This window comes from Oncorhynchus kisutch, linkage group LG26 (assembly GCF_002021735.2).
Source record: "Oncorhynchus kisutch isolate 150728-3 linkage group LG26, Okis_V2, whole genome shotgun sequence".
Classification (NCBI taxonomy): domain Eukaryota; kingdom Metazoa; phylum Chordata; class Actinopteri; order Salmoniformes; family Salmonidae; genus Oncorhynchus; species Oncorhynchus kisutch.
The window spans coordinates 13,677,296-13,704,749 of NC_034199.2; the positions used below are offsets into that span (position 1 = coordinate 13,677,296).

Here is a 27,454-nt window from a genome sequence, read left to right on the forward strand (position 1 = left end):
AAACATGCTCAATGAGTCGCACACAAAGGAATCACCAAAGATTTTCAGGACTAAAAGGGATCATATTAATTTCTATCAAAGATGTGATTACAGCGTCAGAGGACTTTAAAGTCCACTTCATCTTTATTTTCAGTTTTACATACTTTTAATGATACAATAACTGATTATACATCAAGGATTTGTCATAAGTGATAAACGGGCGAACCCTTATGATCTAGGATGTTCTTTCCTAAAACGTGACTGAATCTGAAGATTTCATCACTACGTAAAACTGCACCGGTCACTGTTACACATGTTGTGTCTAGTCCTATGACATTACTAACAGCTAACTATCACAGTGACAAAAGTGCACAGTTGTTCCTTTCACTCTGTGACAGCTGTGTGAAACAGACTGCTTTCCGATTTGGCCAACATAAGTGCTTCCTGAAAGGGGTGGTTGGCTATATTTAGAGGGCCAAAGTTATATTGAAGGGTCTTCCGATCTGGGGCTCAATACTGCTTAGTCCAGCTGGGACAGTGTTGAGAGTTGCATCCATATCCTTTGTCAAGTCACGTTTCTTATAGCATGGATCCGAAAGCCATAAGGGAAGATCTGCGCCTGTTTCAGAGCACCCTGCTCCAGGATGGCCTAAAAGAGCTTCTGAACGAGAACAAGCTTATTGACTGCATTCTGAAAGTGGGAGACAGAAGCTTGCCCTGTCATAGACTCATTTTGGCAGCCTGTAGTCCTTATTTCCGAGAGCTTTACTTCTCAGGCGACGCTAAGGAAATGGATAAGGAGGTCGTTCTGGAGAATTTGGATCCCACAATCAGGGAGATGATTGTGAATTACATGTATTCAGCAGAGATCGACATCACAGATGACAATGTGCAGGATATCTTTTCTGTGGCAAACCGTTTCCAGATCCCCTCAGTGTTCACTGTGTGTGCAAATTTCCTACAGAAGAAGCTGTCCCCGGGTAACTGTATGGTCATATTCAGAATGGCACTGGTGCTCAACTGTCCTAGACTGGCATTGGCAAGTCGAGACTACATTGCAGATCGTTTTGAAACCCTGGCCAAGGAGGATGACTTCTTAGAGCTGGCCTCTCATGAACTCTTTGCTGTCATCGGAGCGGACTCTCTCAGTGTAGAAAAGGAGGAGGTGGTGTTTGAATCCCTGATGAAATGGATTCGAAAAGACGAGAACCGTGTCAAGACTCTGGATGAGGCCTTTGGCTGCGTCCGTTTCCGTTTACTCCCAGAGAAGTACTTCAATGAGAAAGTGGAAAAGGATGACATCAAGTCTGACCCCGAGCTCCTCAAAAAAATCAAAGTGATCAAAGATTCCTTTTCCAGGAAACTCCCCGAAAAGAAGACAGGAGAGTCAGGGAAGGATGCATCTAATGGTGAAGTAGAAGAGGATAACAGGTTACCTGGTTACCTGAATGATATCAAGAGAGTTGGTATGTATTCCAAGGATCTTGTGATGATGATCAACGACACTGCTGCAGTGGCCTATGATGGTGTTGAGAACGAATGCTTCCTTGCTGCATTGACTGAGCAGATACCACACAACCATGTCAGCCTGACGTAAGAGAAGAATGATCTCTTTATCCTGGGAGGATTGTTTGTCGACGAAGAGGATAAAGAAGCTCCATTACAGTGCTACTTTTATTAGGCAAGAAGCCATGTTTTTTCACTTCCTAATGACATTCACTACCAAATGAATGAATTAATATGAATTACATTTTATTTTCGTGTCAAATCGCCAATTGGCAACCCATCCCTTATGGGGTTAATTGACACATAAACAAACATTACAATAATTCACTGTGATAATTCAGTGATATTTCTTCAGTTCTGTGCAGTACACACCACATAAGGAGTGAAAAATAAATCAATACATAATAATAAATAAGGTTATCAAAGCAATAACTATAAACCTAGAGCAATAAAATAATAAAATATACAGTTAAATACCTACAGAAAAATTAAATGGACGGCATTTGAACACAGTCAAGCACAAAGAGAAGATTCAAGTGGGAGACAGGCCTACACACAATCTATAAATTGTACATACGTGCCATTTGCTTATATAGAAGCTAAATATTTTTATACCAAAGATATACGTTTAAACTAGCACCATGTGTAATGCTATGAGCAAGGAACGTTCTCTGACCATCAGAAAATGAAAACCATCCATAGATGGCTTCATGACTGGAATATTCTACTATCAGGTTCTTTTTTCAGCTGGATATCCTTGCTGCTGATTGGATAGCTCTGCCCCCTATGCCCTCTCCCAGATGTCTGTTCAGTATGGGAGAATTTGGCAATAAATTGTTTGCTGTAGCTGGTAAAGATCTACAGTCCAACGTGTCTCTTGACTCTGTAATGTGCTATGATGTTGAGTAAGTATTGTCCACTTGGCTGAGTTCATATATTCCCACACTTAATACCTGTCACTAAATGAGTAAGGAGCCTCAAACACATGTTTTGTCCTTACTATCTGCTGCCCAGGACAATGAAGTGGGCTGAGACCAAAAAGCTGCCTCTGAAAATCCATGGTCATAGTGTTGTCTCCCAGAATGGGTTGGTGCACTGTATCGGAGGGAAGACAGATGACAAGTAAGCTTGCAAAAAACACTTCTTCAATATTTGATACTTTTACTAATACAGTATGCTGGTATAGGTGTAGCAGGGGTCAGTGTGCTGCTAACAATTTAGCTTCCTCCCCTATCCGACTGCCCCATACTGGGCTAGAACCAGTGATCCTATGCTTCGCAACACAAGTGACCGCACTCCTTAACAATGTTCGAACGGGTTGTGCCACCCAAAAATGACCAATTGTATAGCTCCATCCGTGACATTTCAAGCTGACTGGTGTAGTGAGCTTATGGCACGTTCTTAACTTCGTTACAAAAGGTTTAAAATTGTAGATGCTTGATGTAAAACAAATGAGTTTGTGTCGTTTTATAATCCTCATTGAGACGATGGTTTATCCCTGTGTTCCTAAATGTGATTTCCCATCCTTTTTTCTATGAAAGCAAAGCAACCAATAAGATGTTTGCGTACAACCACAAGAAGTCAGAATGGAAGGAGCTGTCTGCTATGAAAATGGCAAGATCCATGTTTGGGGCAGTCGTTCACAATGGGAAGATTGTGGTAACTGGAGGGGTCAATGAAGATGGTCTCACCGCTGCATCTGAAGCACATGACTTTGGAAACAACAAGTATGTGCATTGATATTGTAGTCTGTAGGCTATGATTAGCAACAATCTAACAACAGAGCCATTCAGTTAACAATGATCCTCTTTCCAGGTGGGTGCCCTTCACAGATTTCCCCCAGGAGAGGAGCTCCGTGAACCTGGTCAGTAGTGGAGGATTGCTATATGCCATTGGAGGCTTTACCATTGTGGCGATGGAGGACGACAAAGTTGCCCCTACGGAAATCATTGACGTCTGGCAGTAAGTGATTAACTAGTACGCAAATTTAATCCAATCCCATATACAGTACATTCAGAAAGTAGTCAGACCCATTAAATGTTTCACAATTTTGTTACGTTACAGCCTTATTCTAAAATATAATAAAACAAAAAAATTCCCCTGATCAATCTACACGCAATACCCCATAATGACAAAAACAGGTTCAGACATTTTTGCACATGTATTAAAAATAAAAACTGAAATATCACATTTACATACAGTAAGTATTCAGACCCTTTACTCAGTACTTTGTTGAAGCACCGTTGGCAGTGATTACAGCCTCAACTCTTCTTGGGTATGACGCTACAAGCTTGCCACACCTGTATTTGGGGAGTTTCTCCCATTCTCTGCAAATCCTCTCAGGCTGTCAGGTTGGATGGGGAGCGTCGCTGCACAGCTATTTTCAGGTCTCCAGAGATATAAGCTTGCAAAAAATACTTCTTAAATATTTGATACTTTTACTAATACAGTATCCCGGTATAGGTGTAGCAGGGGTCAGTGTGCTGCTAACAATTTAGCTTCCTCCACTGTCCCATACTGGGACCTGTATCGGGTTCAAGTCCGGGCTCTGGCTGGGCCACAAGCACATTGAGACTTGTCCAGAAGTCATTCCTGCGTTGTCTTGGCCGTGTGCTTAGGGTCATTGTCCTGTTGGAAGGTAAACCTTCGACCCAGTCTGAGGTCCTGAGCACTCTGGAGCAGGTTTTCATCAAGGATCTCTCTGTACTTTGCCCATTCATCTTTCCCTCAATCCCCACTCGTCTCCCAGTTCCTGTTGCTGAAAAACATTGCCAAAGCATGATGCTTCCACCACCATGATTCACCGTAAGAATGGTGCCAGGTTTCCTCCAGACGGGATGGGCTGACATGTGCCTTTTACTGAGGAGTGGCTTCTGTCTGGCCACTCTACCATAAGGCCTGATTGGTGGAGTGCTGCAGAGATGGTTGTCCTTCTGGAAGGTTCTCCCATCTCCACAGAGGAACTCTGGAGCTCTGTCAGAGTGACCATATGGTTCTTGGTCATCTCCCTGACGAAGGCCCTTCTCCCACGATTGGATCAGTTTGGCCGAGCGGCCAGCTCTAGGAAGAGTCTTGGTGGTTCCAAACTTCTTCCATTTAAGAATGATGGAGGCCATTGTGTTCTTGGGGACCTTCAATGCTTCAAAAAAGTTGGGAAACCTTCCTCAGATCTGTGCATCGACACAATCCTGTTTCAGAGCTCTCCGGACAACTTTTCCTCTGACATGCACTTTTAACTGTGTGTGCCTTTCCAAATGATGTCCAATCAATTGAATTTACCACAGGTGGACTCCAAGTTGTAGAAACATCTCAAGGATGATCAATGGAAACAGGATGCACCTGAGCTCAATTTCGAGTCTCATAGCAAAGGGTCTGAATACTTATGTAAATAAGGTATTTGTTTTTTAATTGTAATACATTTGCAAAAAAAAATGTAAAACCTGTTTTCGCTTTCACAGGTTCGACAAAAAAATAGAAAACTTGAGCGTGCATAACTATTCACTAAAAGTGATAAAGTGACTCGGGGAACAAAACATTGATTTTGTTGGACCATGACCAGGAAACACCCCAGACTTTAATCCCATTGAGAACTTGTGATCAATCCTCAAGAGGCGGGTGGACAAACAAAAACCCACAAATTCTGACAAACTCCAAGCATTGATTATGCAAGAATGGGCTGCCATCATGTGGCCAAGAAGTTAATTGACAGCATGCCAGGGCGGATTGCAGAGGTCTTGAAAAATAAGGGTCAACACTGCAAATATTGACTCTGCATCAACTTCATGTAATTGTCAATAAAAGCCTTTGACACTTATGAAATGCTTGTAATTATACTTCAGTATTCCATAGTAACATCTGACAAAAATATCTAAAGATACTGAGGCAGCAGATTTTGTGAAAATTAATATTTGTCATTCTCAAAACTTTTGGCCACGACTGTATGTCCATTACATGAAATCCAAATAAAAATCTATTTAAATTACAAGTTGTAATGCAACAAAATAGGAAAAAGCCAAGGGGGATGAATAATTTTGCAAGGCACTGTATAAACTGGTTACCAATGTAATTACAACTGTAAAGTATGTTTTTGTAATTAATGTGATACACAGCTTTCAACCAATCAGCATTAAGGGCTCAAACCACCCCGTTTATAATTGCCAATAAATCCTGTTTGAGCTAATGCATAACTATAGATAAATCCGACAGGAGAGTTTTAGGGAGGAAAGTTGAACAGAGGATCTCGAAATCTCTGTGCAAGAAATACTTGGACAAACCTTAAAAAAACAAATGTTAGGCTATTTTCTGGCAATGGTGCCGTTATGTGCCAGATGTTAAGACTACAAACCCTTATAAATGGCCTATTTGCGAGATTGACTTATTTCAATACGCATAGGGCTACTGACTAAAATCTGGCTTTATAATTACAATTCAATTTTGCCATGGTTTGCTGAGCTAGATGCAGGTAGCCTATAGCCCCTGATAGGCCAACATCTAATTTCAGGGAAAAGTCCACAATGAAACTGACATTAAATGTGGAGAATGATACATTTGCTATAGAGCTGTGAACATGACCACAATTGATAACTTCCAATTTAATTAACTAAACATGGCCATTAATACTTGCATAATAACACAAGACTACAACCACAAACTGAGTTATATGCTATTTATTCAATCCGTTTTCCAGCTCCAGGTAGGCTACACAAGTGGCACAAATTGATTAGCAAAGACTCCAGTGATTTCGTCATTTCAATGTATATTTATTGTATGAAATGGTAGGCTACAGTAGACTGCAATGGCATATAAATTAATAGCCTACTTGATGGTTAACAAATGCAGCCCATCATTCTCCATATTTAACGTCATTTTCATTGTGGACTTTTTCCCATAACCCAAGGGAGTTCCATAACTTCCATTTCAATTTTACACTCGTGCAGCTCTCCAGACCCTAGAACTGAGCATGATAAAACTCTTAGCTTGATACGGTTATCCATAAGGAAAGTCGACATTAGAATGCAGTTTACTTTAAACCACCCGAGTGAATTTTTCTAAAGAGCACTCGTGTGCGTTAATGTTTTATGGAAAGGGGTGTCTCCAACAGGACAAATCTAAATAGCCTACATACAACTGGTGTGTGTTTGCTGCTCTGTCTCGTGACTCAGCTGTCTCTACTGCAGCACTCTCTCAGCCAGTGCCCTCAACGCGCACCCCCCCCCCCCCCCCCCACCCCCCCAAATAAAATATTTGGATTTGTTTAACACGTTTTTTGGTTACTACATGATTCCATGTGTTACTTAATAGTTTTGATGTCTTCACTATTATTCTACAATGTAGAAAATAGTAAAAATAAAGAAAATCCATTGAATGAATAGGTGTGTCCAAACTTTTGACTGGTATAGTATATTTAAGAGAAATGCCATGACGGTAAGTAGCCCAAAACCTACCACCCATACATTTTCACCCACGACCTCGTTTCCAAATTAGCCCAAAACCGATCACCCATACATTTTCACCCACGACATCGATTCCAAAGTAGCCCAGTTTAGCAGAAAAAACACAAACATAGCAACACTGGGTATAACATCCAACTTCTCTTTTCTCCTGTGGCAGGTACAAGGAGGATAAAAGTGAATGGACCGGAATGCTCAAAGAGATACGTTATGCCGCAGGGGCCTCCTGTGTCTATGCGCCTCAATGCCAAAATTATGAACAAGAACACAATATGTACTGTCTAGATGTAACATGGAGAACTGAGAAAAGTATTTATTTAAAAGTGACTTTCATCCAGATCCTTCAGGATTGTAACTCACCATAATATTGTTTTTTGTTGCCCGTCTTTATAAAGTTAATTTTATTGAACCTTTATTTAACAAGACAAGTCAGTTTAGAACAAATGATGATCTACAATGACCAGCTACCAAAAGGATAAAGACCTCCTGCAGGGACGGGGGCTGCAGCAAAAGAAAAAACACACATCACGACAAGAGAGACAACACAACATAAAGAGAGATCTAAGACAACATAGCATGGCAGCCCCACAGCATGGTAGCAGAACAAAACAGGGTACAAACAAGGGCAAGAAAGTAAAGTTTGTACCTTAAAAGGTTTGTCTACATACATGTCTTCCTGCTCAATGTATTATATTTATGAGGAACAGATTCATTCGCGGAATCAAAACCACCAAAATAAAGCTTTTAAATTTATTTATTTATTATTACAAACAATTATTATTATTTGACAAATGATACAGTGCATATAAAAAGCCTGATACCTCCTGCCAAGAAAACAAATGTGAGGTAGCTCCATGTCCACTTTAGGATTTGGAGTTGGCAATAAGGAGCACTTGATAAACATCTGATGCTTAAAAATAATAGTCAATGACCTGCCTGCAAATATACATTTCTAAAAGGCAGACTTTTTCCTCTCACAGTTCAGTAGCAAAAGCAATATAACACGTGTCCTTCATTCAACATCTAGGTGCTTCAGGGAAGCCCGGTAAATATCTTCTTCCGAAGGTATTCCTTCCATGCATCCTGTGTGGAGAGCTCCATAGAGTTCCATTCAAAATGAGGGATCTGTTTAAATGGCATTACCATTAATCAGTGACATACAATTTTATATACACAGTAATACCACTGAAAAGGACAGACATGATATTTCACACACATACCTGGACAACATGATATCCTAGAATCTCCAGATGTCTCTTTCTCATCATGGCTTCCCCTTTCATGTGACGAGAGTTTTTGCAGAAGGATTTGAAATCCAAGAAGTCCACAGCAACACTGAGTATGTGGAAAAAGGGAGAAAAAAAAATCATTTTCAATGTGTTTACCCATGATAACAGTACATCAGCAAAACGTTTTCAACCAAAAGTTCTGAAATCTACCAATAAAGTTTTGTACCGTTGTGCCCCTGGAGGGACCTCACTCCGATCCTTCCCGACAGAGTCAGAACCCCAGCGGACCTTCCCATCTTCAGATATCTGCAGCTGGCTCTGCTCACTGTAGGCCACAGCCTGGTGGTGTCTGTCCAGAACACATTCAAAGTCTAGGGAGATAAGATGAAATATAGATCACAACTAGAACAGGTGACAGACACATTTAATTAACTTTTTAGTGTAATACCAATCGACTAACATAACACATGGTCAGGACTCAGCCCTTACAAAAAAAAAAGATTGCCAGTTTGAAACTGCAGTAAAAGTGCAGAAACTGCGGTCGACTGTGGTATTTTGGACGCAATAACTGCAGAATAAATGCAGTGTAACTGTAGTTGAACTGCACTATAACTACAGTTACACTGCAAAATTACTGCAGAATTGTTTTATTTTATTCTGGACGCACACTGTAGTTATTACTGCACCCTGGCTGCAATCTTTTCTGTAAGGGAGGAGCCAAATGCTGTCAAACATGCCACAATCCAATCCTGTGTATTACCCACCTACTGTGTAGAAATAAGTAGTGAGCAATGCCACTCTGGCACAATTAATCCCTCCAAGAACTTCCCCAAGCATTTGGTGGATTTGTTGTTGGACAGGACTGATGGAACCATTCCCTGACAAAAGTAAGCGTGAAATTAGACCCCTCAACATTTGTGATGTAGGAACTGGGGCAATCCACAAATATGAATAAATCAGTATTGGCTCACCTTTCTTCTGTAACTGGAGGCAGTAACGCTCGTGGAACCAGGGAACCTGGGACTCTGGACACTCCAGACACACAGCCCGATTTAGCTCCATGAGACGCAGGCGGATCCGCTTGTTGAGGGCGTCAGGCAGGGCTACCACAAAAGAGAGTTATGCTTATCCCACCAGCCTCATCTCATAATATTCAACCTTTTTATACTACACACCAGTTTATTCGGTACACCACCCCGTTCACGAAAATGGTTCGCTCCTACAAACAGTGAGTCATGTGCCTTTTTATACTACACACCAGTTTATTCTGTACACCACCCCGTTCACGAAAATGGTTCGCTCCTACAAACAGTGAGTCATGTGGCCATGGCTTGCTATATAAAGCAGGCAGACAGGCATCGAATGTTAGAATGGGCAAAACTGTGAGCGTGGTATGATCGCCGGAGTCAGACGCGCAGGTTCCATTATCTCAGAAACGGCTGATCTCCTGGGCTTTTCACACATGACCGTGTTAAGTATCCCTATCACTCTGTTATTAGTGCGCCTGCGCAGGAGTCTCGTTGTTGATGAACCTGGCCTGAGTGCAATGGCAACCTTGTATTGTGCTAATACGGCTGAGTAAACATTGTTAAAAACTGGAACCTTGTTGTGGTGTAACTTTGAGTTAACAGACAGTGTCTAGGGTCTGCCGAGAATGACGCGACAAACAAAAAACATCCAGTCAGCAGCAGTTCTGTTGGCGAAAACAGCTCGATGAGAGGAGAATGGCAAGAATCGTGCAAGCTAACAGGCAGGCTACAAACAAATAACGGCGCAGTACAACGGTGTGCAGAACGGAACGCCCAACTAGTCAGTCATTGTCATGAATGGGCTATTGCAGCCACACTGGGTTCCTCCTATGAGATAAAAACAAGAATATGCGGCTCTAGTGAGCACGCGATCACCAACACTGGACAACTAAAGAGTGGAAAAACGTTGCCTGGTCCCTGTTGCGTCATACCGATGGCAGTGTCAGGATTTGGAGTAAGCGGCACGAGTCCATGGCTCCATCCTGCCTGGTGTCAACGATACAGGCTGGTGGCAGTGGTGTAATGGTAATGGCAAAGGGGGGGGGGGTCCGACCCATGACTAGGTTGGTATACCTAGTAAACTGGCCACCGAATGTATATTGTTTTGCATTTGTATACAATTCAACCTTGATTAGCTTCTTTTTTTTGATAGTAAGGGAAACAGGATACAAGTTTGCATTCATTCACACATTTCTAATATAATCCGATAACATACTTTCTAACTGGGAATCCAGTTTGGCAAGGAAATTCACATTGAAGATTTCTCGAACCAGGTCCTCCGGGAAGCAGTCAGCCACAGCCAGGGCATACGCGAGAAGTACAAGCAGATGGGGGTCAAAGGAACCTGGAGGAAGAAGAACAAAATATATTTGGCTGGTCCTATTGAGGAGTTCCAAACACAAAATATGTAGCATAATCCACAATCACTTACTGATATGAGGTATGACGCGCTGAATGCAGATGTCAAACAGCTCATCCACCCCTGGTGGATCATAATTCAGTACGGCAAAGGGCAGCAAGGTGGCATAAGTCGCTGAGTAGTGGATCTTCAGGACAGGGGGGGGGGGGGAATAGTTATAGTATGGGACTTCCATTCCGTCTCTACATATATACAGGCAATACAACAGTATTCCCTAATGTGAAATAAAAGGTCATGTGTCATGTCTCAAAGTACCTTGTTGATATTCTCCATGGCCACGCTAGCGATGCGGTCCATTAATGGAGTACAGAGGTGATTAGTCCTGGTCAGGAAAAGGGCCATCTCAGGCACATTGGTCCAGGATATCTGGTCCTCCAACCTCTGGAGTGTAACCATGGTCTCCTCCAGCAGCATCTCCTCAAACCATTCCCCTGACATGTACTTGAGCTCCTCCAACACCAAGTCCAGGCGATCAGCCTTGCGCAGGCGCTCATGCCCGCAGCGGTTCAGTGTCTGTAGCAGACGCACATACTTGCTGGGCGTGCTGTGTCGGTAGGACGGGTCATTTCGCACCCACTTAGCGACGGCCATTGCAAAGGTGTTCAGGTCATTCAGATTACACTGGGGCAGCACTGCCTCCACCCGTGAAACGACGCCTTCGTCGAGTCGAGGTGAAGGCAGCATGGAGAGAACACGAGTCAGCATGGTCACTTCATATGGGTAGACACTGTTCAGCAAGAACCTGTGAGAAGAAGTTGTATTAGCTTACTCATACTGTATAGTATGCACTAAGAGTGACCCGTCTACACACAAAGGAGCTTGGTGGGCAAAGAATTATTTCGAATAATTACTCACTGAACCAGAATGTTCCTTAATTTAGTGAAGAGCTCCGGACTCTGGTAATGCAGCAGGATCAGGGCTTGTGTGATCCTGGCTATCTCCATGGGCTTGTAGACATGCAGGTTCTTGTGGACTACTGATGCAATCCTGTAAAGAGACAATGTTACATTATGACTATAAGTACTGTTCCCTGAAGGAGGGGAAACGAGGTACAACATACGATGGAGAGTCGCACTCTCGCAACTTCGGTTGAAGGATCTATAATCACACTTGACAAGGCCAATGTAATCTGCACCTCGCTGGAAGCCCCGCCTTCCACAGGTGATAAGCGTGAGGCTCGGATTCATTCCTTCAATTTAATACCACTCGTCACCGAGCCCAGCAACGGGCGGTGCGGGAGCAAACAGGTTATGCACCACGTTTCCCTCCTTCAGTCATTAGTTAAAGTTATATGTTCCCTTTCAGTCAGTCAACTTCGGTACAACATACTATAGGGAAATACAGTCATAGTTGAAGTGTACCTATGATGAAAATTACAGGCCTCTCATCTTTTTAAGTGGGAGAACTTGCACAATTGGTGGCTGACGAAATACGTTTTTTTTGCCCGACTGTATATCATGCCACAAGCCGACCCCTACGGATACTACACTGAACAAAAATATAAAACGCAACATGTAAAGTGTTGGTCCCATGTTTAATTAGCTGAAATAGAAGATCCCAGAAATGTCTCATTTTTGGCACAAATTTGTTTACAGCCCTGTAGGTGAGCATTGCTCCTTTGCATAGCAAGAGGCTGATTAAACAGCATGATCATTACATAGGTGCACTCAAGTTGAGTGTGCAATTGGCATGCTTACTGCAGGAATAACCACCAGAGCTGTCGCCAGAGGATTTCATGTTCATTTCTCTACCATATGTCGCCTCCAACATCGTTTTAGAGAATTTAGCAATAAGTCCAACCGGCCTCACAACCGCAGACCAAGTGTATGGCATCGTGTGGGTGAGCGGTTTGCTGATGTCTTCGTTGTGAACCGAGTGCCCCATGGTGGCAGTGGGATTATGGCATGGGCAGGCATAAGCTACAGGCGACAATGAACACAATTGCATTTTATCGATGGCAATTTGAATGTGACGAGATCCTGTGGCCCATTTTCGTGCCATTCAACCACCTTTGCAGACTGAATGGTAGCAATAATTGTCCATCTTAGGGGCCAGGCTCATAGGAAGCAAATCTCGGGCCTCGCTTGCCAAACCTGCCTGTGCATCTGGAACAACAAGTTTCCACGAGTCCTCGTCTAAAAAGGCGAATGATCGCCACGGCTGCCTGGGCAAACGGGGAGCCACAAGAATCAATGGTAAGCCCTCCCGGTTCACCCACTCCAACGTGGGGTGAATCAGAACCAGTGGTGGAACTGAGTAAAGGAGGGTACCAGGCCACTGGTGCACCAGTTCCCAACGGGGCACCCGGGTCCCCTATCGAGAAAAATAGATGACAGTGCGTTTCCTCACGATGCATAAAAATACGTCGGCCCTGACAAAATTGTCTCATACCTGGGAGAGCCTCCACTCCTGAGGGACAGGGCCCCATCTGGATAAAAGACCTACACCTGAGTTGAAGCAACCGGGGACATGCGTTGCCCAAAGTATGTGCGCCCTGCTCCCCAGCAATAGGGAGCAATCCAAGGTTAGGAGGGAGAGAGAGTCTCCATCTGTTGATGCACGCCACCACTGACATAGTCAGTTCTGACCAGCCAGATGAAAACAGGAAGAAGCGCCAGTGCCCCAGATACTCCGGGTAATTGACATGCAGTGTGTTCTGCCCCCGAATCGAGCTGCCTTCGTGCAAAGCACCCCACCCTCAGAGGAATGCATCTGTCGTGATCACCTTGCAGGATATAACTCAGCCCATGGGAGCCCCCTGACAATAGCAGAGGAACCCACCACTTGGCCATGGCCTGGAGGACTGACAGGGACAACCAAAGCGACTGGCTTAGGCTGCGAGACATGTCCTTGTGAGTGGCTAGCACTCAACACTGGAAGGGCCTTATCAACAATAGCCCTACGGGAACGATTTCTATCACAGAAGCCATTATCCCCTGTAGGCATAGGGACTGGCGAAAACGCACTGTGAGACCCAGCCAAAATGTGTCTATGCAGAGCTCGAACTCAGACACCCTCTGTGGGGATAGAAAAGTGTGATACACACGTGAGTCTAGCTCGAGACCCAGAAACAGAATGCGCTGAGATGGAGTCAGACAGCCTTTTTTCTGGTTTCTTATGAAGCCTAGAGCCAGTAGCATGGATTTGTGTAACATTGTTTGCCCTCTAGACTCCGCCACCAGACAATTGCTGTAATAGCCGGCAGCTCATGAGCATTCTGAGTAGACTGAGGTGCTTGCTGAGGACACGAAGGTCTAGAATGGAACGTAATGTCCATCCCTTTTCGTAACCAGGAATACCGGCTGTACCAGCAGTCCCGGATCTTCGACATAGGAACCACTCAGATTGCTTGCGTCTGGAAGGGGAGGATATTTTGTTCTTCAAACCGGGCATGGAGGCCTCGTGAACAGTCGACGAGATGATGCTGCAGAAGCGTGGGGGAGACATACACACAGGTAGCCTTGTGGTTAGAGCGTTGGACTAGCAAGATCGAATTCCCGAGCTGAGAAGGTAAAAATCTGTCGTTCTGCCCCTGAACAAGGCAGTTAACCCACTGTTCCTAGGCCATCATTGAAAATAAGAATTTGTTCTTAACTGACTTGCCTAGTTAAATAAAGGTAAAATAAAAAATATTGTAGCCTGACGTCACCATTCGCATGATCAAGGGCGACACTGCATATGCGCGCCATTGGTCGGAAAGACGAGACTACCGTGATATGCCATATGAAGGGGTGGGACACCACCTTGTGGACAGGGAGAGATTGGTTATTCCATTTCAATCACTCTTGATAACTGTGTCTCTGAACATGGAGAAGGAACACTTTTCATCGCATACAGAAGATAAGACTTAACACCTGTGAACTCCGGGAATTGAAAATAGCAATGGGGTTGCCATAATGCCGGGGGAAAGCTAATAACTTCCAGTCAAGGAAAGTTAAGCATGCAAGCCAACGTTAGCCAGGAGGCTTTTTAGCCTATGCTTGGCTAGCTAGAATCTTTGACCTCAACACGTTCCGTTTAGAATAACCAAGTAACGCTACGTATACTAAACAAGTGAGCTACCCCAGCAACTTCACCATTGGGACCAGACACTTCATCAACAAGTCTGGGAAGAGAGGGGCAACCACTGCATACCCGTGCCCAGGCAGACATTTGTACCAACCATCCAACCCAGCTCCGCTTCCTGGCATCCGGGAAAGGAAAGTAGCCTTCTGTAATTCCAAGCTTCCTCAAGAATGCTACACGTCTTTCCAGGGAGCTTGTACACAGTACGTAAAAATGCGCACATGGACTGGTTCGAGTGAGGGCCGCCTGAGTGGGCTCCAAGCCGAGACAAACTACACATGGATCATGAGTATCTTTCAGAGAAATGCTATAACCGCATGACTGGGGGCATGATCGACCCCGGCTTAGCCACTGTCGTCTCGGTCGTTTCCTTAGCCATCTTACTCATTGCACTAGCAAATTGAAGAATAACAAATTGTCTGTGATCAGAAAACGTATGACAACATGTACAAACTTCAGCACACAACATCCAGGGGGTGAGCACGCTCTACCACTATGGAACAGTTAGTAGTATGTATATACAACATCGTATGTTGTACTGAAGTTGACTGACAAAAGGAACTTGCCTTAGTTCTACTGTCTACATGCAACTTTCAAACATGGCTGCAACAGAGAATGAACTTACTTTTGGATCAGATTCAGGTTTCTACACTGAATCTCCTCTAGTGTCTCTGCCACAGCTAGGGCCTGATGGGCATTAAAATCTTCTGCCAGTAGCAGTGCTGTACTCTCCAACCTGAAAGATAAGTGGTTAGTGCTTTCAGAAAGTATTCACACCCCTCAACTTTTTTTCCACATTTTGTTCTGTTTCAGCCTGCATTTTAAAATGGATCAAATGTAGATGTGTCTCTGATCTACGCACAATACCCCATAAACTCAAAGTGGAATTATGTTTACAATTTAATACAAAATTAAAACCTGAAATGTCTAGATTCAACCCCTTTATTATTTCAAGGCTAAATAACTTCAGGAATAAAAAAAAGTTAGCTTAACAAGTCAGATAATAAGTTGCATGGACTAACTGTGTCCCATACATGGTGTTTAACATGATTTTTGAATGACAACCCCACCTCTGTACCACACATTTACAATTATCGGTATAATCCCTCAGTCGAGTAGTGAATTTCAATCACAGACACAACGTCAAAGACCCGGGAGGTTTTCCAATGTCATGCTAAGAAGGTCATTGACTATCCCTTTGAGCATGGTGAAGTTATTACACTTTGGATGGTGTAGCAATACACCCAGTCACTACAAAGATACAGGTGTCCTTTTAACTCAGTTGACGGAGAGGAAGGAAACCGCTCAGGAATTTCACCGTGAGGCCAATGGTGATTTTAAACTATTTAAGGCGTTAAATGGCTGTGATAGAAAACGGAGGATGAATCAACAACATTGTAGTTACTCCACAATACTAACCTAAATGACAGCTAAAGCAATACTGTAAAACATGTGGCAAAGAAATGTTTTGTCCTGAATACAAAGCATTATATTTGGGCGAAATCTAACAACACTGAGTACCACTCTTCTTATTTTCAAACATGGTGGTGTCTGCATCATGTTATGTGTATGCTTGTCATCGACAAGGACTAGGGAGTTTTTTTTTTATATAAAGAAAAGAAATAGAGCTAAGCAGAGGCAAATTCCTAGAGGAGAACCTGGTTCATTCTGCTTTCCAACAGACACTGGGAGACAAATCCACCTTTCAGCAGGACAATAAGGTTATTATTAAACACAAAGCCAAATATACACTGGAGTTACTTTCCAAGACGACATTGAATGTTCCTGAGTGGCCTAGTTAGTCTTGACTTCAATCGGCTTTGAAATCTATGGTAATACTTGAAAATGGTTGTCTAGCAATGATCAACAACCAACTTGACAGAGCTTGAATCATTTTTAAAAGAAAAACAGGCAAATATTGTACAATCCAGGTTTGCAAAGCTCTTAGAGATTAACCCAGAAAGACTCACAGATGTAGTTGCTGCCAAAGGTGATTCTGACATGTATTGACTCAGGGGGTGGAATACATAACCTAATCAAAATTTGAGTGTTTTATTTGCCATTAATAAAAATAAATTACATTTCTTCCACTTTGACAGAGTATTTTGTATAGATTGTTGACAAAAAGAAGAACAATTAAATTCCACTTTGTAACAACAAATTGTGGAAAAAGTCAAGGGGTTTGAATACTTTCTGAAGGCAATGTAAAAGAGTTGAAAAAACGGTCTGTGAATTGAACTTGCGTCACGATTCAAAGTTGATTCATAGTTGTAAAACTATACAGGTTATTGAAACAGATTATGGCCGTGGCATACTAAAATGTTCAACCTACCTCTCTTTGGTGTCCTCCCCTGCCATAGGCCCAAGAGCAACAAACAGCTTGGTGAAGGAGAAAGGGTCTGCGCTCGAGTCCACAAGTTCCATTAGCCTTTGTTTTGCAGCCAGACGGAAGTCACAGTTGTTGAACTGTATTGACTGGTAGAGCCCCATGATGATGCTTATGTTCTCTGCATTTAGGTGGGGAACATTGCGCAGGAGAATATGGTTGCACTTCTCCAGCAGGGGACGGTAACTATACTTGATGTTGCGCAGGAACTGCACCATCCTCCTGGGGTTGTTGTAATGTGAGGGATCCATGGTGTCAAGGAGATGATCTGCCTTATTGATGAGTTTATCCCGCAGATGAGGGGACACCAAAGATGACACGCTGACCATCAGGGTTGTCAGGATCCTGCAGAGACATGTCCAGAAATTTGAAAAATTAAGTAGTATCAAGGACTTACCAGTACTGATTATGTTGGTTTCTTTGTACCTGGCATCATCAATTGAGGAGAGTTTCTGATTCAAAATGTCAGTGATTTGACCCATTGGAGGACTGTGCTGCAGATGTTGATCACTTAGACAGACAGCAAACTTGGACAGTGATGGCATTGGAAATCTGAAAAACAGTGAATCAACCCACATCTGTACACCAGCTCACATCACCATGTTAAAAGATAATGGTTCTGCTTTAGGTATGTAGTATTCAATAGCTAAATAACATGTTATTGATTTACCTGTATAATCTGAGCCAGGCCTCTGAGACCAATTGCTGAGCAAGAGAATCATATGGTTCCACATTGAGCCTTCAAATGAGAAATTACAACATTGATGTGAAAATGTAAACAAACATTTAAAGACTAAGTATGTATGCTTATCCACCACTTAGTCAACATCTGTACCTGAGAACATTGTAGAGCATGTCCACCAACATGACGTCATCCATGAGCTCAATTTTGTTCTCAGCCAGCACCCGGAGAGTCAGGAACTCTGGGTGGCTTTTGATGAACTCAACCGTTCTCAGCATCTGTGGCTTCTCCTTCTGGAAATGCCAGAGCATGCCTATGGCACAGCCAACATGGTTCACAGTCAGCTTGGCCTTGTTCTTGCCGACCACTTCCAACACTTGGTCTTCACCAGAGCAGATGCCAAGCTGCTCCAGAACATGATCCCGGTTCGCTGCTCCCCCATGCAAAAACCTGCGCAGGTAGCGGCTCCCAGTCACAGCTCGGAGCCGAAACATGGACATGGAGACCCCGGCCTAGTTCAAGTGACAATGGAAGTCCACCTATTTAGAAGGTAAACTAACCAGGGCCAAGATCAGGTCCACAGAAAGCTGCCTGCATATTCCTTAACTGAAACATCTGTAGAAGATATGAATTCATAGCGAAGATAAATACATATGTCCACAAAATGAATCATGTGAAATTAAGGTACACGCTGAAACATTTCATTCATGCATCCAGTAACAACGTCGGCAACAACACAGCTGACTGACACTGATGGCGTCCTTTTATATTCCTAGTTATATCTGACAAGCATGCCTATACAGTATGATTATAATATTACGAAATAATATACTTGGCAAATTATTATCATAACGGGTAAAGTAGTAAGTTACTATACCTAATCATTGGAGAATCAGGGACTTGACTTTCAAGCCTTAGCAGTGACAATTACAATGATCATAAAAGCGTGTGCTACTCACGTGGGGACAGGACAGTGCCCAAGTCAATCCCGTTCCCAACACATCTTGCCGTTTACCGGTGTAAGTCTCTTTTTGTTTGTTATATCAAATTATGAATTAGAGTGAAATCTACTTACCAAACAAACTAGTATAATTTATCTATTTTACTTCTCCAGCTAGCTAAATGGCTACATCAATGTTTGACTTGGGTCTGTCGGCTGTGTTAGGCTACCGTACTTTTTATTATTCTTCGATGATGTTTAAAGGCGGTTGGCATCCAATAAATGTTGCATTACCGCCACCTACTAGACTGGAGTATAACTCCCTTGTACTTTGATTAAAAAAAACATCTTCAAAAAATATATATTTTCCAAATAAAAAAAACACAACAAATACCCTACCATCTAACACTAGACTCAAATAATAAATACCCTACTCCACTATTTAAATATTTATTCCTACTTTAGGCCAACAGTCTGAAATGATGGGACACCACCACACCCTGTAACTCTTCTAAGTCTCGAAAACCAAAATACCTCTCTGCAGCTGCCACAACAACTATTTTCTGCGACTTGTGTTTCATCCCTGCAGTACAGTTGATAACCATTACTATAGATGCCAAAAATCCAATCTTACTGAAACATATATCACTTGTTGGCCTATCCCTCTGTACTGGTACAGATCTGTTACTCCTCTCAGGATCCCCTCCCCCTTGACCCTTCTTCGCTGCCTCACCATATGACAACTTCTGCACTACTCTAACCCTGGAAACCTCAACCTGCCTCTCTTGCATGGGACATTTCTGATCCCCAGCCACATGGATACCCCTACAATTAACACATACCACTACTTTCCCCAATGCTACTCACTTCTTCGTCTCGTGATCTTCTGCACACTTCTCACATCTAGGAACCTCACTCCTAAACACTGCTGCCACATGCCCATATGCTTGACACCTGTAACAACGTAATGTAGTCGGCACAAAAGCTCATACAGGATAACTTATACATCCTAACATCACTGTCCGGCAAAGACTCAACATAAAAACTCAAAAGAACAGACAATGAATCTTCTGTTTCTCCCCTCACGCCACCCTGTCTGTCTGCTTTGCATCAAACAACCCCAGTAATAACTCATTTCAATGGCACCCTTTTCTTGAGAGCAAAACAATTCACATATCTTGCCTACATTTTGTTTAGTTATTTAACCTTTATTTAACTAGGCAAGTCAGTTAAGAACACATTCTTAAATACAATGACGGCCTACCAAAAGGTTTAACACCGCGCTCCCCCTGACCAGCAGAAACACATACAATTATCACAAGACCACTTCTGGTTACCCTCAGCGATTCCACAACATCCAACTCTGTTTTCACCCACCCTGAAACCTCAAATGGATCAAAGGGGTCCACTTAAAAAATGTTTTCCCTCCTACTGTCACAGACTCATCTTTATCCTGACTCTCTTAGACCTCCTCTGCCTCTTTTCCGCTCCATTCCTCCTCCGTATTCCAAGTATAACTCTCCTTATGATAATACTGCACTTCTTATGACATACATCTTGTCAAGGGACGCCATTTAACCGGCTGTCACAAGCAGAACGAACCCCTCGGGATGTAGCGCTCAAAAGTGCATCCGACTTGATGTTCTTCTTTATCAATATAGTAGCTACCACGGCGCTTTCCCATGTCAAACAAGTGCGCCCTCTTTCCCACGGATTTCTTGATGCGTGACCAGTACCGTACTTGTTTCAATATACTGTACCTTTGACCATAATCCATGAGCAAGTACCTAATGTAAATAACACGTAAACACCTATGTCCCTTAGTTTATGTACTCTACATAAGCAGCAGGTAAACAATAACGGAAGACATTTAAAAATTATATATTTGATCAAAAATGTTTGCGTTTGCATTATGAGCGATCATCATAATAACAGCCAACACCAGCCAGATGTACCAAAACTCGCACGTATGAAAGGCCGTCTTCTGCGCGCCGACTGGCGCATCTTTTTACCCAAAATGCACTGACTTTTCCTGTCGCGCCATCTTTAGAAAACATTGTGGAGGAAGCGCTGAATGAAACTCGATTTCACCTTGTTGAGGAGAACTACCGTGAGATATTGGCCTCAGTTGACCAACTGAGCTAATTTGTAGGTCAACTCTATAATATTTCCGCTATTGTGAGTTATGTCAATTTGAAATAGCGGGGAATCCGAAAGACAGACGGAGATGTATCGTTGCATTAAGTACCTGCTAACGTTAACAGCAGCTAGTAGTTTTAGCAGCGTAGCTACTTGCAGGCCATAATCCGCAAAACGACTAACTAGAATGAAAATGACGTTTTAGTTTACATTGTTTCGTCTAGACATTCACTTTATTTCATTAATGTTGATAAATCGTGTTTTTAAATCAGTTAACCTTAACTATCTAGTCATGTTTTTTATACACCATGGTCCTAATGCCAATGAATGAATACGCTATATTAGCCTCCGCTTTTTGTTAGAGATGGGTGTTATGTTTGTATTTGTAAACAACTAACTTTAGCTAGCTATCGAGCTAAGTTACGCTCGCTAACTAACAGCAAAACACGTTGGTTTCAGCTACAGAAGTTTGATAATGGGAATAAAAGTTCAGCGTCCACGCTGCTTTTTTGACATTGGCATCAGCAACGTGCTGGGTAAGAATGCAACGTTTTTCCATTTTGATCTTACCACCAGTTAATCACATATCTGATATTTAGAGATGCTTTACTAAAACGTACATAAACCTGGTTTCTCTTGCAGTTGGCAGAGTTGTGGTAGAATTGTTTTCTGACGTCTGCCCCAAAACCTGTGAGAACTTTCGATGCCTCTGCACAGGTAATTGACTTTCTCTTGTCTTTGTACACTAATTTCAGACCATCTTTAGATGATGCACATATTGTCTTCTCTGTTTTGACTAAACCTTTACTTTTCGTGTAGGTGAGAAAGGAATTGGAAAAGGTACACAAAAACCTCTGCATTACAAAGGATGCCTATTCCACAGAATTGTGAAGGACTTCATGATTCAAGGAGGAGACTTCAGTGAAGGTATATTAAATACGTGTTTGCCTCAAACAACCAAAACGTAGAAATGTTTTATTTGCAGATATTAACATTTCTATATTCCTTCTGTACATCAGGCAATGGAAAAGGAGGGGAATCTATCTATGGAGGATTCTTTGAAGGTAGGACTCTACAGATTTAGTTTAATATTCTAATCATAACCAGCCTCAAGGACTAACTAATGGCCTGTTTGTTAATCAGATGAAAGCTTCTCTGTCAAACATAACAAGGAGTACCTCCTGTCAATGGCAAACAGGGGTAAAGATACCAATGGATCCCAGTTTTTCATGTAAGTCTATCAATGTTTTAAGGGCCTTGCTATTATCAAATACATTTTTATTGGTCACATACACATGTCTAGCAGATGTTATTGCGGGTGTAGCGAAAAACGTGTGTTTCTAGCTCCAACAGTGCAGTAATATCTAACAAGTAATATCTAACTGTTTCATAACAATACACACATCTAAAGTAAAGGAATGGAATTAAGAATATATAAATATTTGGGCGAGCAATGTCTGAGTGGTATAGACTCAAATACAGTCAAATTGAATATAATACATTATATACATATGAGATGAGTAATGCAACATTTATGAGTTGGTCATTCATAAATCTAGCATCTTGAGTGAATCAAAATCTACATTTTTTTGACTCATTCTAATCTTCTGCTCCATTTTTTTGTTATCCCGGTATACAGAACAACAAAACCCACACCGCACTTGGATGGGTAATTATAATATTCTGACAAGCATTGCAACTTAGTTTGACTATCTGTATCTGATTGGATGGTCTTTTGATAATAAGAGCATGTTAGATAAATAGCGATCTGTTCTTAATTATCACTTGTTATAACTTGCTGATTTTTATTCTAGTGTCCATGTGGTTTTTGGCCAAGTGATCTCTGGCCAAGAGGTCGTTCAGACAATGGAGAGTCAAAAGACAGATACTGGCAGTAGACCATACTCTGAAGTGAAAGTTATGAACTGTGGAGAGCTCATTCCAAAATCAAAAGGTTCGTAGGATTCCCAAAAAATGGCAAGGTGTTTTAAACTTGTTATTGTTTTAGATTGGAGACCTTGGACTGTGTTATCGTCAGGATCATAGCTTTGGGAGGTATCCTTAGCACTTACCAGTCAAAAGTTTGGACACACCTACTCATTCAAGGGTTTTCTTTATTTTTACAATTTTCTACGTTGTAGAATAATAGTTAAGACATCAAAATGATGAAATAACACATGGAATCATGTAGTAACCAAAACAATTGTTAAACAAATCTAAATATATTTGAAATTCTTCAAAGTAGCCACCTTTTGCCTTGATGACAGCTTTTCTCACACTCTTGGCTTTTTCTCAACCAGCTTCACCTGGAATGTTTTTCCAACAGTATTTAAGGAGTTGCCACATATGCTGAACACTTGTTGGCTGCTTTTCCTTCACTCTGCGGTCCAATTCATCCTAAACCATCTCAATTAGGTTGAGGTCGGGTGATTGTGGAGGCCAGGTCATCTGATGCAGCACTCATCACTCCTTATTGGTCAAATAGCCCTTACAAAGCCTGGAGGTGTGTTTGTGGTCATTGTCCTGTTGAAAAACAAATGATAGTCCCACTAAGCGCAAACCAGATAGGATGGCGTATTGCTGCAGAATGCTGTGGTAGCCATGCTGGTTAAGTGTGCCTTGAATTCTAAATAACTCACTGACAGTGTCACCAGCAAAGCACCCACTCACCATCACACCTCCTCCTCCATGCTTCACTGTGGGAACCTCACATGCGGAGATCATCCGTTCACCTACTCTGCGTCTCACAAAGACATGGCGTTTGGAACCAAAAATCTCAAATTTAGTCTCATCAGACCAAAGGACCTGTCGAATGGCTGTTGCTCGTGTTTCTTGGCCCAAGCAAGTCTCTTCTTCTCATTGGTGTCCTTTAGTAGTGGTTTCTTTGCAGTAATTCGAGCATGAAGGCCTGATTCATGTAGTTTCTGAACAGTTGATATTGAGATATGTCTGTTACTTGAACTCTGTGAAGCATTTATTTGGGCTGCAATTTCTGATACTGGTAACGAATGAACTTATTCTCTGCAGCAGAGGTAACTCTGGGTCTTCCTTCCTGTGGTGGTCCTCACAAGAGCCAGTTTCATCATAGCTCTTGATTGTTTTTGCGACTGCACTTAATTTTCCTCATCGACTGACCTTCATGTCTTAAAGTAACGATGGACTGTCACTTTGCTTATTTGAGCTGTTCTTGCCATAATATGGACTTGGTCTTTTACCAAATAGTTCTGTCTTCTGTATACCCCCTACCATGTCACAACTGATTGGCTCAAACACATTAAGAAGGAATTAAATTCCACAAATTTATTTTTATCAAGGCACACCTGTTATTTAAAATGCATTCCAGGTGACTACCTCATGAAGCTGGTCGATAGAATGCCAAGAGCAGGCAAAGGGTGGCTACTTTGAAGAATCTAAAATAGAAAATATATTTTGATTTTGTTTAGCCCCTTTTTTCTTTGGTTACTACATGATTCCATGTGTTATTTCATCGTTTTGATGTCTTCACTATTATTCTACAATCTAGAAAATATGAAAAAATAAAGAAAAACCCTTGAATGAGTAGGTGTGTCCCAACTTTTGACTGGTGCTGTATGTTAACTGTCCTCTACCATTTTACAGCCAAGAAAGAAGAGAAGAAAAGACTAAAGGCCGTCTCCAGTGGCAGCGACAGCTCAAGTGACTCTGACAGTTCTGACGATGACTCTTCTGAATCTGAGGGTGAATCTGATAAGGAATCCAAGAAACGGAAGAAGAGGCACAAGAAAGAGTCCAAGAAAAAGAAGGACAAGAAACAGAAGAAGAAGAAAGATAAAAAAAAGTTTGTAGTGACTGTTTTAATGTGTTTCGTAGCATGTGAACTCTAACAACAGCCTTCATTAGAGCGAAGGTTTTAAGTCTGGTCTGTAATGTCTGTAGGTCTGAGGCTGGCAGTGGTGATGAGAAAGAGGAAGAGGTTACGTCTACGGTACGGCCAGAGGAAATCCCTGTTATCCCAGAAAATAGTTTCCTTATGAGGAGAAGTCCTCAGCAGCAAAAAGAAGAGTTTGGAAAGGAGAGGGAAAAAAAGAGGGAGAGGGAAAGGCCTAGGGAGAGGTGAGTTTATGGACAAGACGGAACAACATTCCAGTTAATTCTGAACCTTTACAACTGGGAACAACAGTATATTCATGTAAATGCATTTTTTGTTTTGTTGCAGAATGTTTCATTGTCAGTCAGCATATCAGAGGAGCCTTCTGATGACAAGATCAGGCAGGACGATTAAAGGCAGAGGTCCAAGAGTAAGTGCACTGTCAAGCAAGTACGGTACTATCATCATACAGTTTCTGCAAAACACGGGTCTAGAAAGTTAATGGTAATTTATTATCTTTCTTGCAGCGGTACCGAACTCCGTCACACTCCAGGTCGAGGTCAAGGGACCGTTTCCAGCGTAGTGAGACTCCTCCACACTGGCGCCATGAGATGCAGCGTGCACAAAGGGCACCAAGAGCATCCAGCGGAGACCGTTGGATAAAGGGTGACAAGTAAGTACTACTTTTTTAGTATTTTAACTGCCGGTGCTGGACTGATCAGGCTGTTGAAGTATATAGCAGCTTATTCTTATCTAGTTAAGCAGCTTCTCAAGTATTGGCTAATTTATTCTACTGCCAAAAGTTATCATCAAGGGCCAGTTATTTTAAGGTGTCTTCAAAGTCTCAACTTGGATTCTGTGTTTTCTGTGAGGGTGATTTTACTCTGTATTTATATTTGTAGGGGTGACATGACAGAGGACAAGAATGAGAGTGGCATAGCTCCAAGAGGAAGAGAGAGGAAGACCTCTGAAAACAAGCATGAACACGCTGCTGAAATCCCGAGTAAAAACCGAGAGGAGAAGAAAGGTCGCTCCCATAGATCCAAGAGCAAAGAAAAGGAAACTTCTAAAACTGAAGACAAGCACAACAAACACAAGGCAAAGAAGGCCAAATCTCGAAGCCGCAGTAAGAGCAAAGAGAAAAGTGGTAGGTCCAAAAGCAGAGAGAGGGATCAGAAACATAGCAAAGGGGATGATAAGAGGGGCCGCCTAAGAAGCAAGGACAGAAACGTCAAAGAAAAAGCCACAGAGTCTGGAACTCAAGACAGTGTTAGAAGTAAAGAACACTCTAAACCCACTGAGGCTGACAAGAACCGAGAGGAGACCAAAGGAAGAAATGGTGAGAAGCTTAAGGCAAAGTCTAGAAGCAAGGAGAGGAACTCTGGAAAGGACAGAAACCGATCTCTCAGCAGAAGCAGGGACCGGGGGAGACATGCCTCATCTCGAGACAAAGAGCAAGGACGGGACAGAGAGCGAGGTAGGGAGCGCAGTAAGAGCAATGAAAGACGGCGCCACAGAGAGAGGGAGGACAAAAGGAGAGGTAGATCCAAGAGCCGAGACCAGACAAGGAGTCCAGACAAGGTTAAGAGCAGAGACTCCCGTAGAGGCAGGCGCTCCAGGAGTAAGAGCAACAATCGAGACCATAGCAAAGACGGTTCATCTCATCAGAGGAAGAACAGAGACAGTGAAGACACTCACAGACGAAGGAGGTCCAAGAGCAGCAACTCTGAGAGTGAAGGGGAGGGCAAAGGGAAGGACAGGGGTAGAAAGAGCCCCATCTCCAAGAAGAAAAGGGAGGGAAGCCCAGAAAAGGAGACCTCTCACAAGTCCAAAGACACAGGGAAAAGCCCTGAGCGGAATCGAAAGTCAAAGAGCCAAGAGAAGGATAAAAACCACAGCAAGAAAAAGAAGTACAGCTCAAGTTCTGATGACTGATTAGTCCAGTCAATGTCCACTCTTGTCCATCATCGAAATGAGAAATTCACACGTTTATACCTAATAACGTGTGTGGGTGGTTCTGCTGTAGAACGATTTTAGACAAATACTACAACCAATCCAATTCTGGAACATTTGTACAATTTAAGATTTCAAAAGTTTTGACAGCTAGGAGACATTTTTTTTTGGGGGGGGGGGGGGGGGTTCAGTCAGACACATTTTTACAAATGTTGGAAATGTAATGTGCATTGAGGGTTAGTGGTGAAATGGCTGAACATGTGACTGTTGGAAGGAACATTAAAAAGTTTGTCAGGTTTAATGATTATTTTTAACATTTTTTGTTGTCTGGTACAGAGGGGTCATGTTATTCCAGTGTGATAATTGTAATGGAAGGGATGAGTTTGATGTCCTGTGTTCTTTCTGGCCTAATTTTTATTAAGTGTTTGCATTACCAACTGTCACATTATTTGTCACTGAACATACTGTAAGTGCTACATATAAAACTGTCTGACATAAGTGTATATGTCGGTAGAGAAGGCTCAATTTGATTTGAAGGGCTGATTATTAAAATGGTTGTGGTGTTACAGATACATTTTTAAAAAATGGTTTGTTACCTGACTGTTTCAGGGAATTTTAACTTTTTCCTGACCTCAGTCAGAAAATGAATTAGGAACTGACACATTGCTTTTTGTATTGTATGCATTTTTTTTTTTGTTGATGTGCTTATGTTCAGACCCCTCCCCTTACATCTTTTTAAATGTAAAAAATAAATAAACTTGCCCTTAGGTGTAAATGCATTGCTGTGGTGTTCCACCGTGTTAGTTCATACTGGTGTTACATTCCTCGCC

At 42.3% G+C, this 27,454-nt stretch overlaps 3 protein-coding genes across 8 annotated transcripts; 2 read left to right on the forward strand and 1 right to left on the reverse strand.

Moving 5' to 3' along the window:
• The first annotated feature begins 424 nt into the window (after nt 1-424).
• Nucleotides 425-7,688, forward strand: klhl41a (kelch-like family member 41a). Its single transcript, XM_031805635.1, is given in 7 exon segments — nt 425-1,660; nt 2,233-2,390; nt 2,500-2,607; nt 3,027-3,212; nt 3,301-3,447; nt 7,096-7,167; nt 7,169-7,688. Coding segments are annotated over 7 exon segments (1,818 nt in total). The 5' UTR covers nt 425-565; the 3' UTR covers nt 7,221-7,688.
• On the reverse strand, nt 7,672-20,651 carry fastkd1 (FAST kinase domains 1). Of its 5 annotated transcripts, none has more exons than XM_020461642.2 (15): nt 18,705-20,651; nt 17,899-18,360; nt 17,734-17,802; nt 17,490-17,615; nt 17,010-17,408; nt 15,303-15,413; nt 11,468-11,599; nt 10,868-11,354; nt 10,625-10,739; nt 10,409-10,537; nt 9,136-9,267; nt 8,929-9,042; nt 8,391-8,535; nt 8,156-8,270; nt 7,672-8,060 (listed from the first exon to the last, which is right to left on the reverse strand). In XM_020461642.2, the coding sequence occupies exons 2-15, from the start codon at nt 18,243-18,245 to the stop codon at nt 7,968-7,970; spliced, it is 2,514 nt and encodes an 837-aa protein (XP_020317231.1). In that variant the 5' UTR covers nt 18,246-18,360; nt 18,705-20,651; the 3' UTR covers nt 7,672-7,967. The 5 variants fall into 5 exon arrangements, with proteins under 5 accessions (XP_020317231.1, XP_020317233.1, XP_020317232.1 ...); XM_020461644.2 differs by having other exon boundaries at nt 18,821-19,039; XM_020461643.2 differs by having other exon boundaries at nt 17,899-18,257; nt 18,705-19,039.
• A 36-nt stretch (nt 20,652-20,687) lies between these two features.
• Nucleotides 20,688-27,403, forward strand: LOC109870905 (peptidyl-prolyl cis-trans isomerase G). Of its 2 annotated transcripts, none has more exons than XM_031805634.1 (13): nt 20,688-20,863; nt 21,284-21,360; nt 21,467-21,541; nt 21,644-21,751; nt 21,844-21,888; nt 21,968-22,055; nt 22,464-22,493; nt 22,639-22,778; nt 24,443-24,641; nt 24,740-24,916; nt 25,020-25,101; nt 25,199-25,344; nt 25,574-27,403. In XM_031805634.1, the coding sequence occupies exons 2-13, from the start codon at nt 21,300-21,302 to the stop codon at nt 26,604-26,606; spliced, it is 2,184 nt and encodes a 727-aa protein (XP_031661494.1). In that variant the 5' UTR covers nt 20,688-20,863; nt 21,284-21,299; the 3' UTR covers nt 26,607-27,403. The 2 variants fall into 2 exon arrangements, with proteins under 2 accessions (XP_031661494.1, XP_020317189.1); XM_020461600.2 differs by having other exon boundaries at nt 20,688-20,833.
• The last annotated feature ends 51 nt before the right edge of the window (nt 27,404-27,454 follow it).

Excerpts from the sequence above, each read along its gene's own strand:
- fastkd1 (XM_031805632.1), bottom strand. The coding sequence starts at position 18,245 with ATGTCCATGTTTCGGCTCCGAGCTGTGACTGGGAGCCGCTACCTGCGC. Across the intron at positions 8,271-8,390 it reads GTCCCTCCAGGGGCACAACG|TGTTGCTGTGGACTTCTTGG; the intron begins GTACAAAACTTT and ends CCACATACTCAG. Across the intron at positions 8,061-8,155 it reads TAGGATATCATGTTGTCCAG|ATCCCTCATTTTGAATGGAA; the intron begins GTATGTGTGTGA and ends CCATTTAAACAG.
- LOC109870905 (XM_031805634.1), top strand. The coding sequence starts at position 21,300 with ATGGGAATAAAAGTTCAGCGTCCACGCTGCTTTTTTGACATTGGCATC. Across the intron at positions 22,056-22,463 it reads AATGGATCCCAGTTTTTCAT|AACAACAAAACCCACACCGC; the intron begins GTAAGTCTATCA and ends CCCGGTATACAG. Across the intron at positions 24,642-24,739 it reads AAGAAGAAAGATAAAAAAAA|GTCTGAGGCTGGCAGTGGTG; the intron begins GTTTGTAGTGAC and ends TAATGTCTGTAG.